Consider the following 16,935-nt stretch of genomic DNA (forward strand, 5'->3'; position numbering starts at 1 on the left):
GGCATTGCAGTCGAAATTCAAAGCTGCCAACTTTGCACTAATAATCACTACATATTATGCCTTCGAAAATTTAATTTAAATTTTTTTTTTAAAAAAGGGATTCGCAAGCAAAAACGAAAAATTCAACCAGACCTTTTTATAGTACGGAATTTGAAAGATTATTTATTCGGACTCGCTCAAAGTTTTGTCTTCTTTTCCTTTCATAAGTAAACAAACTGTTTATTTTATTTAAACCGACTAAAATCCACCCACTGCTTATAAATCATAAAATGATTTCTATGGGTATCTAAACTAGCATGGCTGTCGTCAAATTGTCTCTTATGTAAATAAATCTTGAATCTTGATGCACGAGGATGGTGTTGGGGAAATCTGTGGCTGATTTTTGTGTTTTTGCAGTTTGTTGTTTCGGGCTGCTGAAATTATCTGAGTCACAGGTGCCAAAAGACGAAGGTAAGCGACGGAATTATTTCTCATTTTCAAAAAGTATGAAACTTTTTTGGCGGATGCCCTGAAACTGGATTAAATAAAAGATTGGTTTTTTTTTTCTTGATACCCACTATTGAATGAAAGAATATTCAAGTAACATGTGAGATTGTTGTGAGAGCCGAGAAATCTTTTGGTGAAGAAAGAGATCAAATACTTCGTAAATACTGAGGAGTTGGGTGTGGAGTTGAGAAAGTACTTGGCGACAAGTTACAGTGGTATTCATCATCTTTTTTAGTTCACGTGTTTCTTTGTGTTGTGAGAATGAGATTTGGGGAAATCGTGACTGAGGAGAGCATGTTTCTCATGCCAGTTGGATGATTTTCAGCAAAGCGGCTGAAGATAAATTGCCATATGCTAGGATATCCCTATGTTTAACTTGATCGGAACCTTTTAAGGTTAAAATTGATGGGAATAAAACTTGGACTCAGTTGTATTTAATCTATAAGGGAAAGGAGAATTTTTTTAGTAAGCAGTTAAGCACATGTATTTGGTATTTTTTCACATCAAGTACAATGTTATCTTGCAAGCTCTCAAAGTTTTGGGGACTTGTCTTCTCAACTTATCTCATGCTTTCTAAAATTTATTTTCTGATTAGTGGATGCCCTACAACAAATCGCCAATGAACTTGGCGCAACATTTTGGAGATTCAATGCTGAGTTATGTGAAGTAGACATGGTTGGGATTTCACAAACTAATCCAAGTGGCTCCGATGGTTATGTTGATTGTGATTGCAGTTTTGCCAACAACACTGTCTGCCATGTTATAAGAATGTATGGTGCTCAAATATTCAGTTTCTTAGCCTCTACGTTGATTTAAATGTTCGCAATTATTATCTTAATTGATGCACGTCTGTGAATGTGAGTTTCATATAGCATTACATTTTCTAAAAAAGCACATAGTACAAGTTACGATGGGTTAGCTGCAGCAGGTGGCATCATACCATTTTGAATTAAATTTGTCTTCGTTGGATTTTTTCCATTTCGGATAAGATTTTGGTGGTTCCCCAGGAGTGAATATATACCTGTGCATGAAATCCTAGCTGCTTAATCTTGCAATTCTCAAATTAGTGTAACTGGGCTTGTTCAGATAGCTGCAGTCTGCTCATGTCTAAGCTTTCCTGCGAATCCGAGATCAAGTATCAACATAATTGGGATGTTCTTCATTTTCTGAGTGGAAATTATATTCGTTTCAATAGTTTTAGCTCTTAAAAATGAGTGCTAGCATTCAATGAGAAATGGATAACATTTATTTGCATAAATTCTAATGGATTCATTTTTGACATGATGGGGTTTCTTTTTTTGTCTCCCTTTATTTGTAGTATAAGACAAATACCTCGTGATTTTTCTCTTGCATTGATTACGAGTTTAAGGATTTATGTTCATTTTCTTTATTGCAGTGTCATTAAGGGCCTCAATCTTGCGGGGACTCTTCCGCCTTCTATTTTGAAGCTTCCCTACCTCCAAGATGTGTAAGTTCAGAAGACTAATATGATTTCTAGATTATACATTCTATCCAACTTTGCTTAGATTGGCTCGACGTAATCTGACTTTTGGTTTATTTCAGTGATTTTGCCTACAATCTCCTTACTGGAACAATTCCAAAAGAATGGGCTTTAACACAATTGAACTTCATGTATGCTTTATCTTATAAATGTTAGTTTTTAATGCATGATCGATTCTTTGATAAACTTTAATGATTTCAAATGTTTTTGCAGATCCGTTCTTGTAAACCGCTTATCGGGGGAAATTCCTAAGTTGTTGGGAAATATTACAAACCTCACGTACCTGTATGCCTTAATCTAATCCACCCTTGCTTGTTTCTGACATAATTCATGACTGAAAAATGGAAGTTAGGTGAAACTGTGAGATCATGCCATATATACGATTTGAAGTCAGTTAAACTGTTGTTTTTATCATGTTTTCATTTTTCTTGGAAGGCTAGTAACAAATTCCAAAGGAAGAGGTAACTAGGTCAAATGTGATTTATTTTCGAGGATTACTGTCGCGGTTCTCAGTATTGTCCATGTTTGGCTTAAAGAAAGGAAAAAATAACCGTGCATTGTATTAAAAATGTAATTTTTGATATTTGACCAGGAACCTTGAAGCTAACCAATTTTCTGGGACTATTCCTTCTGAGCTTGGGAAGCTGATTAATCTGAAAACTCTGTAAGAACTGCTCATGTGTAATTTTAATCTTTAAATTATAGTTATGATATAGGCCTGTGACCAGCAATTTCATTATTTAAGGCTGTTGATTGAATCACAGGTTGTTGTCCTCCAACCAATTAACAGGGCAGTTACCATTGTCTTTTTCAGGATTAACTAACTTAAACGATTTGTAAGTACATTTTATTGTCATCTTTAATCTAATTTGTTTAAATTCTCTGGTTTGTTGAATCATGAATGGTATTGCTACTGCTTTGCAGTAGGATAAATGATCTCAGCTTAAGTGGGATAATTCCTGACTTCATCCACGACTGGAGATTTCTTACCAAATTGTAAGATATCGTCACGCTTCCTATTTTGATTATTTATGGAAAATTTCTTTTTGTGTACCTGTTATGGTAATTAAATGTTTAAATGTTTAATGAAGAGAAATGCAAGCTAGCGGACTGGAAGGGCCTATCCCCTTTAACATATCTTACCTGAATGCATTAACTGACCTGTAAGTATTTGACGATACTAAGTTTGACGCCGGCCTTTTACTCTCCTCATCTGGCTCTTGCATACCCGTCAAAAAAGCTTTTGATAAATTATCTTTTACAGGAGAATTAGTGATTTAAAAGGGCCACCTCAGGGATTTCCATTGTTACGGAGCTCTACACGCTTGGTGACACTGTATGCCAAAATCAAACTATTTCATCAAGGGGGTTCTTCATCTTTATTATCTCTATTATGGCTCATTCTTTTGTAGGGTGTTGAGAAATTGTAACATTACTGGGGAGATTCCTGCATATGTCTGGAAACTCAGACTTCTGCAAATGTTGTGAGTAACATTACTATATGTTAGAATGGATATGCTGATAGTTATATGTTTTATGTTGGCTTTGACCTCCTTTTCCTTCACTCTAGTCAAAAGTGGCCCTCTTTCCATGCTTCTCTCTCCTATTTATGGAATCTCTAGATTGTCTCTTGGTTTTCGAGGCCACATTTGACCATAGTTTTTTTTTGTCTTTTTCCCCTTTTTGCAGAAGATTTGAATCTCTCATTTGTTTTTTTGTGACTTGCATATTTTTCTTTCTCCTTTATTTTTACTCTATCTGTGAGCTATTTGGTCCAGATACTCATACACCATCTATCCACTGGTGACCATCAAACATCAACCAATTGAGTTTGATGGATATTTCAAGTTTTTTTCTGTAGATCAAAGAGATGTTACCACTCAAGGGAACCTCAATTTTGTTCTGATGATGTTAAAAAAAAAAGTAGAACCAAAGGTGGTCCTTTAAGTCAATATGGTGAACTAAGTAAAACACATGTTACTTATAATGAAAGTAAATGCTTCTGTTGTAACAATTTGATTTGTAAATGTTTCTAATTCTGTGAACTTAGTGTATGATGACTTGGAAGACATGAGGACTGTAGCGCCCTTAGCCGAGCCACTACTAAACAGATTAATAAACATGCGTAATTAAACTTAACTACATCAATTAAACATCGGAAACAACTTAAGCACTTTACAACCCAAATGAAAATAGAACGATGATCCCAGTCTTAAACACTAATACAACCACAATGGAAATCCCAATCCTGCACGAGAAATACAAGAAACCAAATAAACTTCAACTGGATCACCAACGAGAACTCAACTGCTTTAGCCACTGCCCTGACCGTCCGAGCAGTCCAACCTAAGACCTGCCCCGTGGAATGAGGTGTCCAAGATGAAACATGAACGTGAGCGACAATCGCCCATTACGAGATTGTACGAGTATAAATATCTATATGATGCATGCAAAATGCAATATGCTTGGATATCAAAGTTCAAGTCTAGAATCTCATGCTCAGTCTGAAAGTGTCTGAGTGTGTAGTCTCTGATCTGTCCTAGGTAGGGATGGCAATGGGTCGGGTCTAAACCCGGCCTTGCATTGTATCCGGCCCGGCGGGGCGGGTTTAGACCCGGCCAAGCGGGTCCACATACCGAACCCGGGACCCGCCCTGCCAAAAATATATATATTAAATATACTTTAATATAAATATAAAATATACATGTATATATATTAATAATATATAATTATATTATTTATATTACATCAATATTTTATTCCTAATTTGAGTTTATAATATTTTTGGATTTAAATAATTTTAATATATTATGATATTTTTAATATGAAAATATATTATTATGATTTTTTTTTGTTATTAATTATTAATTAAATAAAAAAATGATATATTTTAACTTGTAGGAATATTTTTTGTACTAAATATTATTAATATAAATTTTAAAAATAAATTTAATGATGATTTGTTAATTTTTCAATTTATTTAATTTTTTATTTAATAAAATTTAAATTATATTTAATTTGGCGGGTCCAACGGGTCTAACCCAGAGGCGGGACGGGGCGGGTCTCGGGTTTGTCCAAACCCGTCCCGAACCCGCCCCGTTGCCATCCCTAGTCCTAGGCATGTTTTGGCTCTCATACTCATCAACAAGACGTGGACCTACAATGTCCAGGGTCATCAGAGCCCGCGGGTCTCGTGAGACACTATAGCTCTCGATACCTGACCGTCCACAATTTAGAACAGGGCTGAGCGGCCCCAACAAACGAGGTATATCTCAAAGATATCATGTCCAACATGATATGTCATGCATAATATGCCAAAACGGTAAATCATGTATAATGTAACAGATAAAAATGCAGCATATAAATGTGTATGCTATGCTTGGATATCTCAATCATTACTTCACGTGCCTCACTAAACAATCTGACAAAAGTCTACTCGTTTGAACCTAAACAATACCAACATACTGAAATTGCTATCATACCAGATCCATAATTAGATTATACCTGCGTCCGTCGTCAGCATGCTGATGACGTCTCGATCTGATGGTGACCCCTCCTCAAGCCGACACTAGCTTTGAAGCTTCCCAACGCTAAACTGCCTTAGAACTGGGTAGAAAACCTAAGGTATATGGCTAGAACTCGAGAGAGAAGTTGAGGAAAATCGGTGAAGTAAACCAATGAAATCGACTCCTATTTATAGGCTGTATCCAGAGTCGAGACTAGTTCAGAAGATCCGACCTCTATCTTATCTGTCATGTGTCACAATCTCATTCGTCTAGTTGTATTACTTGGGATAAGATAATCTAAATTAGATTGGTCGGGGATTCCCACATGCTGATCATCAATTAATCGATTCATCAACCATGCTTAATTAACAACTCTTTAATAATGTCTCAAATTGTACTTTACTCAAATAAGGATTTGGGTTATTACAAGGACCCTTATCCTTTTGAGGAAAAATGACAATACTGGAAATTACTGGTGTTGTATATCGAATGCTTATTTTGTGGAGATGGGTAGTATGGTAACCTACAATGTTTTGGCAATTCAATCCATTTTGATTCTTGAGCTCTCCTTTGAACGGTTTAAAATTTCATCTCATTTAGTTATGCTCATGCTATTGTATCATTCAGATATTAAACTGACTGGTGTGATCATGTTACTCTTTCAATTACATTTTCTCCTACCAGAGTGCACTCCCTTTTTTCTGGGAAAAATAAAAAAAACTATTTATCAGAGTATTGATGAAAAATGACATTCTAAATCTGTATTGACTTCAATTTTCGTTCTTTCTCATTGACAGGGATGTCAGTTTCAATAAGCTAATGGGAGGGATTCGAGATAACATTGCCAGAAATCTGAAATTTGTGTGAGTGTTAGTATAATGTTCTGCTTTGTTTTCTTTGATAAAGTATCATTTTTAGAGAGAGAATCTAGCCTGATGGAAGTATGATAATATGTAAAAATCAGGCTTTTCTCTTCTTACTCACCCTGGTTCAATTTTTTTCTGGTGCATTTTCTCAACTAGAAATGTTATTCTTGGCCAGCACGTTTTCTAACCACATGATCTTTCTGTTGTAGTTTTTTGACTGGCAACACGCTGAGTGGAAATATACCTGGAACAATCTTGAAGGATGGAGGCAACATGTATGTTTTGTATTTTAATAACGAGACAATGTTCTTGGTTTGTTTTATTTCATAAACTAAACAATATACCCTCTTTCAATTTCTTGGCATAAAATTAACAGTTCTTGCATTTTATGCTCAATATTTCACATCAACATTTCTAAATGCAAATTCTCTATCTGAAGTCATCATTTATGGACACTAGACAGAGCAGTGGGTTTCTTTTTTTTTTTTTTTTTTTTTTTTTTTTTGGGTTTGGTTGGGGGGGGGGTGTTTGCGGGGTGGGTTGAGGTGGAGTTTCTGAAAGTTTACTGACAGATATTTCGAAATGGAAATTATGAAGTTAAAGGGGATTACTTGAATAATATTTGTCTTTTCTGATGAGAAATTTGTGCAACTCCATTCCGTGTTGTATAAAGTGAAAACCCTGAAAAGTTGGCAAATGTTTACACTATAAAATATTAATTGTTAGATGCTTATTATTGCATCCTTATCACATTAATATCCAGAAAATGACAACTAGCTTTTCTGTTTCGATGCAGTGACCTGTCTTACAACAACTTTACTTTGCAAGGCCCTGATGATCCTGCTTGTCAGCAAAACATGTAAATCCATTAGTATTTTACCTTTAAGTTGATTTGACTTTTAACTTTTCCAATATATTTTGTTTTTTCTGTTTTTTTTCCTGTAGTAGGAATCGAGTCGTTAACTTGTTCAAAGGAGCATCAACAGTGAATACACCGTAAGATGCATTTCGGCTACTTATTGTTTTTTGCCTCATTATTGGTCAGCAATATGGACTAGTGTGAAAGATAGTGAGTCGGTAAACTTGAGTTCTCCTCTGATGCTAACTCTTCCTATTCTTGATCTTCAACAGAGGACAAATCCTTCCATGTACTAGGGATTTATTCTGTCCTAGTTGTAAGTATGCTATCCTTTTATTTCTTCGAAAAAGTAGTATGTTTTTTAAGTGACCAAAATTTTATTCTATCATTTTTGTGCTTTGAATTTTGATCATCCTTTATTTTTGGTTGGTTTCAGTTTATAGAGCTTGTCAATTACTTTCTTTTGCTTGTGCAAACCTGAGGATTATTAAAAGTTGTAATCTAGAGCTCTTCGTTTGCTTATGACAGATAGGTTCTATCATTTTTGTGCTTTGGATTTTGATCATCCTTTATTATTTTTGGTTGGTTTCAGTGTGTATAGAGCTTGTCAATTACTTTCTTTTGCTTGTGCAAACCTGAGGATTATTAAAAGTTGTAATCTAGAGCTCTTCGTTTGCTTATGACAGATAGGTGCTCTTTATATGTTAATTGTGGTGGGGAAGATTTAACCATCAACGAAGGCAATGGGAAAGTTACTTATGAAGGAGACTCAGGAGGTGATTCTGCAAAATATTTAAGTGCCAACTTTTGGGGCTTTACTAGCACCGGAGATTTCATGGATGAACCTACTTATCAAAATTCACGTATTATTAAAGTCACATCGGTTTCAAATCCGTCTGACTTGTATGCCACAGCACGCCTTAGCCCTCTTTCGATGACGTATTTTCACTACTGCCTGGAAAATGGGAGTTACAACGTGACCCTTCACTTTGCTGAAATTCTTTTCACGAATGATGATACATACAACAGTCTTGGCAGGCGGATGTTCAATATACACATCCAGGTTGTTTGCTTGAAAAAATGAAAGGCAATCTGCACCATGACTTGTATTATTTTATTGATATTCCATTCCTGTGACAGGGAAAACTAGTTAGGGAAGATTTTAATATCGAAGATGAGGCTCATGGAGTTCGAACGCCCGTGATTAGAAATTTTAATGCCACAGTGGAAGATGGTACCTTGGAGATCAGATTTTACTGGGCAAGCAAAGGCACCACACGTATTCCCAACAGAGGAGATTATGGTCCACTTATATCAGCTATTTCGGTCAAGCCTAGTGAGTTCTTCCTATCATTTTCTTTGTTGTCCTTTGCTTAATGTTACTTTACTTGCTGACAAAATTGCCGATGTCAATGTCTTCTACCATATGAGAATATGAGACCAGATAGGCTATAATTTAGTGGCAGTTGCAAATTCTTATATTGAATGTTGTCATGTTTTGGCTCTTAGATTTTCTTAACTCATGCAACTGCATCTGTTCCACAGAACTGAGATTGTTTTCTTCCTTGCTTGGAATTGGTTCACACAAATCTCATGTAGTGACTTTATAACTTGACAAACCTTTAAATCTAATATTACGCGTTACGTCCCGTCCCGAAGTACCGGGCAAAAACCTTATTATATTAATAAATTTAAATATATCTCAAGATTTAAGCTTGAGAATTCGTGATTTTCATTACTTGTTAAATGCATCTCACACCTTCGGAAGGAGAGCGAGAACATGGTAATATTTTCCATAAAGCAGTCAATGGGTTCTTATAGTTGCTTTCGGCCGTTATCTTATGCTAGCCAAAGTTTGGGAAAAGTACTTAAGAGCCTTTACTTTAGGAGTTAGGAATGTACTAAAAGTTGTAGTTGCGATCAAATTTCGTCTTATTTATCTCTCGTTTCTCTGTGCAAAGGTTGTGATACCTTCATCTATGTGCTCGTTTTTGTTTATTTGGTTCTGTAGTTGTTGAAAGTGGGTGTAATTGAAGGATGTCTTTTGGTAGATTTTTCAATACCCCAGAAACACCAAAAACAGTTGCATTACCTTATCATATCAAAAGGAATGGGTAACATACTAGATTACTAGTATCAAATAAATTTGAATTCAGCTGAGAGATGTTTTATGAAAATTTAGTTCTGTAGGTTATTTTATATCTTTCTATTTTTCTTTGCAGATTTCAAAGTTTGTTCATATGGCAAAAAGAAGAATGTTACTGCTTACGTTGTTGCTGCAGTACTTTCAGCATGTGTTATATCGGCAATTTTAGGCATCCTTTGGTGGAAAGGTTATCTAACAAGCAGGAGACAATCAGGGATAGGTAATCTGCCGAATCCTTTAAATGTGAATCCTTAAAATTTGATAGAAAACTTCTTGCTTTATAAACAATCAGCAATTCAGCATTCTTTAATTTATTCATGGACGTAAGAACTTTTTTCACATTCTAACACTCGAACTGTATTATGAGTAAGTCTCTTGTGGGACGGTGTAACGGATCAGTATCCATGAAATGTGTCGACCTATTTATTGTATTGTTTCGGATTCACCGTTACTCCTTTTCAAAAGAGTTCTGTATTTTGCCCCAATCATTTTTACCTTATTTGGCAATTGAATATTTTCTTTTTTTAAAAAAATTAAAAAATAGACCAAACAAGCGTTCACCACCTTGCTGGGGTACTAGTATATTATTAATACTTTTCATCGACAGATTTGAAAGGTCTAGAATTACAAACTACTGCTTTCACGCTGAAACAAATTAGAACTGCAACCAACAACTTTGATGCCGCAAACAAGATTGGAGAAGGTGGTTTTGGCCCTGTGTACAAGGTAGTGGTTTTTTACAACAAATTCGCTTGTTCTTCATCCAATCAACCCCTCCACCTCCTCTTGTAATCCCTATCATCTGTCGGAGAAATTGTTGCAGGGTCTACTATCCGATGGTACTGTAATTGCTGTGAAGCAGCTCTCCTCTAGATCAAGACAAGGAAACCGTGAATTTTTGAATGAGATTGGAATGATTTCTTGTTTACAGCATCCGAATCTTGTTAAGCTGTATGGATGTTGTATTGAAGGAGATCAATTGCTGGTGGTATACGAGTACATGGAAAACAACAGTCTTGCTCATGTTCTATTTGGTGGTAATTTAAAAATTCAATAATATCCCATTTGTCTTGTGCATCTTTCACCTTCATTAGCCAGTGTCTATAGTTGGATGATACTTTCCAGGGTCAAAGGAAAGCCAGTTGATGCTGAACTGGCCAACTCGGTTTTCCATCTGCATTGGAATTGCTAGGGGATTAGCTTTTCTTCACGATGAATCAAGATTGAAAATTGTTCATCGAGACATCAAAGCTACAAATGTGCTTCTAGATAAAGATCTAAATCCGAAAATCTCAGATTTCGGGTTGGCTAGGCTTAACGAAGACGATAATTCACATATAAGCACCAAAGTTGCTGGAACAATGTGAGTTTATCTAATTGACGGTGGATCAGTTTGAATTTTCCTCATAATGTTTCCATCTTGTGCAGAGGATACATGGCACCTGAATATGCATTATGGGGTTATCTGACGGACAAAGCCGATGTTTACAGCTTTGGAGTTGTCATCTTGGAAATAGTCAGTGGCAAAAGCAACAACAATTACATGCCCAGTCACAACTTCATTTGCCTTCTAGACTGGGTACGCTAAAAATAATTGAAATTAGATTCAGCTTGATTGAATAATAGAACACAAATCTTTTGTGCTATACATCATCCCAAATTCAAGTTTTGATTGCTATATCACACAGGTAGCCACACATAACCAGTAGGAGCAATTGTAGCTCCCAACTGACATTTACATGTGAAAAATTTCTTCAAAACCGTTGCTTTCCACTCAAAATAACTGTACAACTGCCATAAATTTGCAGGCTAATCACTTACAAGAGAGCAAAAACGTTGAAGAACTAGTAGACGAGAGCCTGGATTCTAAAGAGAACAAAGAGGAAATAGAAAGGGTGGTGAAAATAGCACTCCTGTGCACAAATTCCACACCATCTATCAGGCCTACAATGTCTGAGGTTGTCCAAATGCTTGAAGGTAAAATGGCCATTCCAGATATGCTACCAGAAGGAAGCACATATACCAACGACGTCCGGTTTAAAGCCATGAAAGACTTCAACCAAGAGAGGCGAAGCCAAAGTTCTGGTGCAATCCAAAAGCAGAGTTCAACGATGATACGAACAGATGCAAGTTTCACTTCTTCTAGCTTTGGTGTCAATGAAACCACTAGAGATTCCAGATTACATTGATGAGTCATGTTATTATTTCGCATTGTATATTTTGTAACTTGTATTTTCTAGAGGCGGTGAATTGGTTTTGCGGGAACTCTTCTTCCTACTGCTTTTTACTCTAGTTTAGAAGATGCATGATTGATGTACAGTGTACACATTAGAGCATATTATTGTAAAAAAACAGTACATTTTGAAGGCCTTAGTAACATGATGTGCAGCATTATTTATTTCCCATTTTGAGAGATTACTAGAATTATGTGTGTTATATTTGAGGAGCCACACAATGACACATTATTTCTCAAGTTGAATTTCTTTTAGAAACGGAATTAGGGATGTGATGTGGAGCTAATACTGACACGTCTACACGAAGATGGGGTCAGAGATTTCACTAAATTTATATTTGGGTCTGTCTCAACTCAAAATTTTTAATTTAAAATTTTTAGTTGACAAATAGTGATTAATCACTAATTAGAAAAATGAAATCAAAATTAGAAAAAAGTGTCGATGCTACCCCATTGGGGTATCCAACGGTCCAAATTTAATGCAACTGAGATGTTCACAGGAAAGTTCAGCCCTACCCATGGGGTAGTACCCCATGGGTGATGTGTAGTATTTTGATTGGTCTAAATTATGTAGGTCTCACATGATTATGTGGGCCCACATAATTTAGACCAATCACATGCTTTCACCTACCTCATGGGGTAATACCCATGGTGTAGGGTCCAAGCTTCCCATATTCACATGAACATCTCATTTGCATAAAAAAACGGACCGTTGGATCTGGCATGTGGGTCAGCATCGACATTACCAAATTAGAGATCTTAAAATATAGAGAAGATTCTATCAATTTGAAGTAGATGTGCGGTTAAACTGAATTAACCGAATTGATAAAATTCGGTTTTAAATTTAGAAAATATCTGTTTAATCAGTCAAATTTTCAATTAAAAAAAATTCGTTGAACCAAATAGTTAAATAGTTTAAAATATTTTTATTAGTCTTTACATATAATTTATAATTTTTAAATATTTAATATTATATGTAATTTTTAATTTTTTAGACATAATGTGCTTTATTATGATACAAATATCATATTTTAATTATTAAAATTTTAAAATAAAATGGTTAAATCGATTACCGAAATAACCAATTTTAATTCGAAAGCTGTTTTTAAAAAAGTAGAGTTTAGAAAAGATCTTATTTTGATATTTTTACTTCTCCATATTATCTGGATAAATTTTATTAAATTCTCACCATGTCCTCTGCCCATTTTTTGTACATAATTTATCAAATTTGTTTTCTAAATTAAAATTAAAAATATTTTCATTTTTATTATATTTTTAACATTTACGATAAATTTTAAACTATTTTTGTTATATTACTATTTACATTAGTTTCATAGTATTATATGTTTTTGGTACTCTCGTGTGGAACATATTCTTTGCTGAAATATTGTGGGGTATCCTCTGGGAGTTGGTCATATTGCTCCCCCCCTCAGGTCCATGCCGTTCGTGCACGTCCCTCGATTTAACCTTTGCATGAGCCAATGAGCCTCTTGTGATATTTATGTGGGATGGGTACCCTTCAAAGTCAACCCCTTTTTTTATAAAAAGTTATCATTTTTTTTTCAAGAGATATTATCGTTAAGAACATAACTTATTCCATTTTATATGGTAAGATCGTACTTTATGGGGAAAAAAACTAAAGGAAAGATCTAATCAAAATATTAAATTAAAATAATATTAGCCTTTTAAAAAAATTTCAGATACTCACAAATCTTTTCTGATCAAATTACAGTGCTTAAATATTGCACTGGTAAAATAAGTACTAGATCTTGAAAATATTTGGTCATTTATTGTCCTCCAATGGCTTTTGGTCTTCTAGTCTTCGAAGTGGACCATTGTTTCCATCATCATATCAAAACACTCATCGTTTTACGATCGAGCGGTCATCAAACGTGACTTTTCGCTTAAATAGACTATCCTTGTAGCTTTGGTCGAGAATTACCATTGGTCGAGAATTACCTTGGGTGCAGCCATAGGTAACGACTGCGACTTTCATTAATGCTTATTAGGAAAAAAAAATGACTAGCTACAGTCTGTCTCATCAGGGGTTAGTAAGATTTTTTTTAAAAAATGGTTGATCCCGAAAGTGATCCGTCCACATGAGTGACATGTCCATCGAGTAATGCGCACGAGTAGCAAAGATACGAGGGGGGAGGACAGTGAGTTTGGTACCTCCTCATTAAGTGTATTGTTCTTTGGCCAATTATTGTTAGAATAGTAATAATAATGATAATAATATATTGGTAAGGAGCTTTATTTTTTCGGGAAAAGGAGGGATATGGACCCTGTCTTATTTTTATTTGAGCAAATAGACCTCAGAATGAAAAAGACAATTTTACCCTTTAAGTAAAAATCTTAAGTTGAATAAAAAAAATCCAAAATGAGATACAAACTATTTTAACACTCGTCGACTCGGTAAATGATTTCTCGACTGATGTAATTAACTGGTTTACTGCAATTTCAATTTTCCCTCTGTCTGCTTTTCAATTTTTAACGGAACCGTCGGAACGGAACCCTATTGAACGGCCATTGAAGCCCTCCTTCGTCGTCGTCGTAGCTCCTTTACTCCCCGTAACCTCTTTCGTTCTCGACAAGCAGCATTGCAGCAATGACAGAAGAAAACGTTTCTGTAAGTCATCGAGAAACCTAGGGTTTTTCTATTTTCATATGTTTGTCCATTCCTAAGGAAACAGTAGTACAGTCATAGTAGATTTCGACCATTTCCGAATGTTTTGTTTCATATCTCGACTTATGTTGTAATGAATGTCGACTGTATTACTTAGCACGTTGATATGAATCTCTACTGCATTACGTTGGACGAATCTCGACTATATGCCGACCGATTTGCTTCATATATCGACTGATGAAGTTATAAATCTCGACTGTATTACTTACCAGGAATTATCGACCATTACCCGACCGATTTCTTTCTTAACTCGACTGTATCATATTTTAATCTCGACTGATTCATTTAACTTATTATTTTGATATTGACTTTTTTTTGAACATTTATTGCTTCTGATTTTAGTCATAATTAGGTATTCATTGATTTAATACATTTTCAGGTTGTTCTTAAAAGGAAAGGGTTCAAAGTTGATCGTTTTTCTTGCAAACTGACTACATTGGGACGGTACGTAGATGTTTCTGAAAAGATAATGAAGTATCTTAATCCGGCCGAGATGGAAGTCATGATGAGCAGAACACAATTTGGTCACCTGATATGTAGTGCAAATTGTTATAAATTGTCTTGGAGTTTGTTATGGTATTTGATAAGTAGGCATACATTAGACTAACCGAAAAATGAATTCTGGATGGTGATTCGAAAGAGACCTATAAGATTTTCAAAACTAGAGTTTTGTTTGATCTCAGGACTTAACTGCTCCAAAGATATTCCTGAGATTCTAATGAATTTAGATTTTAAAGCTAGACATTTTGGGGATATGGATGTGGTCTTTGTGCGGAACTTGGAGGATAGGCTTGGTGTGTTGAGCAGCGAGGGCGGTGATGAGGTCAATCTTGAGAAGTTAAAACTAGCGTGCCTTCTTTTTGTCGCTGGTGTTCTGTTGACTAAGAGAACTTGGCAATCTGTGACCGTGGGCACCGAGTGGCTTAGGTTAGTGGAAGAATTTGATGTTTTTAATAGATATCCTTGGGGGTCTTGCGCATATGATGTAGTCCTTGCTAGCTTGCGGTCGATGAATTTAATTGACAAATTGAAAGAAAGGAATGAAAAAAAACAGAATTCGCTCACATACACCATTGCCGGTTTCATCAATCCATTACAAGTAAGAAGTCATCTTGATTTGTCATTTTTTGTAATAATATCATTTGAGTCATATTTTTTTATTAAATAGAAATGTTATATAATTGCAGATCCTGTCCTACGAATGCATACCTGGCGTTGTGGACAGTTTTGCAACTCATTTAGATGAGGCTGGTCTACCACTTCCGCGTATGTGTCGTTGGAGCACGAAGGACTGGAGCAGCAAGAATGCTCCTAAGAAGGAAGAAATTAATTCATGCTTCAAATCCCTTGACAATGTAAGTAAAGTAATTGTTTTGTCTCTTAGATATATGGTATTCATTCATAAATCCATTACTCGCATTAAATTATGAGTATTACTTGTAGGCTGTCATTGTCGGGATCCTTGCTCCCACTGACGAGGAGCGTATGTCAGCACACTTCAGCACTGGAATATTTGAAGACCCTTCTCCAGATCATGTGATTGATCAAATCGTTGATTTTATGGCCCAGGGGAAGAAGGTGTACTGCTGTCAGCGTCCCCCTTCCCGTTTTGTTCATACACCGGATGTGAATATTCCTCCGAGGAACCCGCCGTCACACATCCATGATCGGTCACCTGATACCACGATCCCGCCACCATCTCCAATCAATGCCAATGGCTTGCAGCCGCCTAAGCCAAATGAAATTCAGATGTTAGGAGACATGATACGTGCCATGCAGACATCCATTGATTTTATGGGGACGGTGATGCAAACTTCAATGAACGAGATGCGAGCCAAGTTTGCTGAGGTGCGAGGTGAGGTCGCTGAGATACGTGGTGAGTTTGTTGATATGAGACAGAAGATGACAGGGTTGAAAGATATATTGCGAGCCCATCTTGCTGTCTTTTCTAGTAGCACTCAGCAGCAGCCAAAACCTCACCAGTCACGTATGAATTTGTTTTGTTTGTGTCCAAATACCATACCATTCTTCTGAATCCTAACAACACGCTAAAATGACATGTTTATTTATTTTTATATACAGAAGAAATGTCTTCCAATGAGGGAAGAGAGAAGGATCCTCAGTCACCACCTCACCATGAACCACGTACGTGTTTGTCATGTTAGAATCCCTTACTTTTTTGTACTCCGAACAACATTCTTAGATCAATTGCATCTTTCGATCCTTAATGTCAAATTCCTTACCCTTTTTGTGATCCTAACAACATACTAAAATCACTTGTGTTAATCTTTGACGATTAGTCATCACTCCGGCTAATGCGAAGCTTGGATCCCGGACAGATGAAGAAGCGGATGTTGATGCAGATCCGAAGTCACCCCCACATTGTGAGCCATGTATGTGTTCCGACGTATTAGAATCTCCAAGTTTTCTGTGATCCTAACAACATCCTAAAATCACTTCTTGTAATATTTGATCACTAGTCGTCAGTCAGGCAAAAAATCATGAAAAAGTGGCTGCAGATTCTACATTGCAATTACGACGAACACCACCTACCGGTATGGTTTAAGTCCTGAATTAAATATGGTTTGGGCCATTTATTTCATCTAGTTGACCTTTTTATTTATTTTTCTATACAGAAGGAATGTCTTCCAA

The 16,935-nt window shown here is 35.9% G+C and overlaps 1 protein-coding gene across 2 annotated transcripts; it reads left to right on the forward strand.

Annotated features, from left to right (window-relative positions):
* Positions 1-203: 203 nt before the first annotated feature.
* On the forward strand, positions 204-11,762 carry LOC140891941 (probable LRR receptor-like serine/threonine-protein kinase RFK1). Of its 2 annotated transcripts, none has more exons than XM_073300647.1 (24): positions 204-450; positions 1,082-1,256; positions 1,883-1,954; positions 2,050-2,118; positions 2,201-2,272; positions 2,580-2,651; positions 2,752-2,823; positions 2,912-2,983; positions 3,079-3,150; positions 3,252-3,323; positions 3,400-3,471; positions 6,291-6,356; positions 6,569-6,634; positions 7,156-7,218; positions 7,305-7,355; positions 7,491-7,534; positions 7,905-8,281; positions 8,359-8,554; positions 9,441-9,584; positions 9,972-10,090; positions 10,188-10,401; positions 10,490-10,727; positions 10,793-10,943; positions 11,173-11,762. In XM_073300647.1, the coding sequence occupies exons 1-24, from the start codon at positions 354-356 to the stop codon at positions 11,551-11,553; spliced, it is 3,027 nt and encodes a 1,008-aa protein (XP_073156748.1). In that variant the 5' UTR covers positions 204-353; the 3' UTR covers positions 11,554-11,762. The 2 variants fall into 2 exon arrangements, with proteins under 2 accessions (XP_073156748.1, XP_073156749.1); XM_073300648.1 differs by having other exon boundaries at positions 7,308-7,355.
* The last annotated feature ends 5,173 nt before the right edge of the window (positions 11,763-16,935 follow it).

The sequence above is a fragment of the Henckelia pumila genome, chromosome 3 (assembly GCF_033568475.1).
Source record: "Henckelia pumila isolate YLH828 chromosome 3, ASM3356847v2, whole genome shotgun sequence".
Lineage (NCBI taxonomy): Eukaryota > Viridiplantae > Streptophyta > Magnoliopsida > Lamiales > Gesneriaceae > Henckelia > Henckelia pumila.

Bases quoted from the DNA above. Each gene is read 5' to 3' on its own strand.
- LOC140891941 (XM_073300647.1), top strand. From the start codon at position 354: ATGGTGTTGGGGAAATCTGTGGCTGATTTTTGTGTTTTTGCAGTTTGT. The intron at 2,652-2,751 runs GTAAGAACTGCT...ATTGAATCACAG, and splicing joins CTGATTAATCTGAAAACTCT to GTTGTTGTCCTCCAACCAAT. The intron at 3,324-3,399 runs GTATGCCAAAAT...ATTCTTTTGTAG, and splicing joins TCTACACGCTTGGTGACACT to GGTGTTGAGAAATTGTAACA.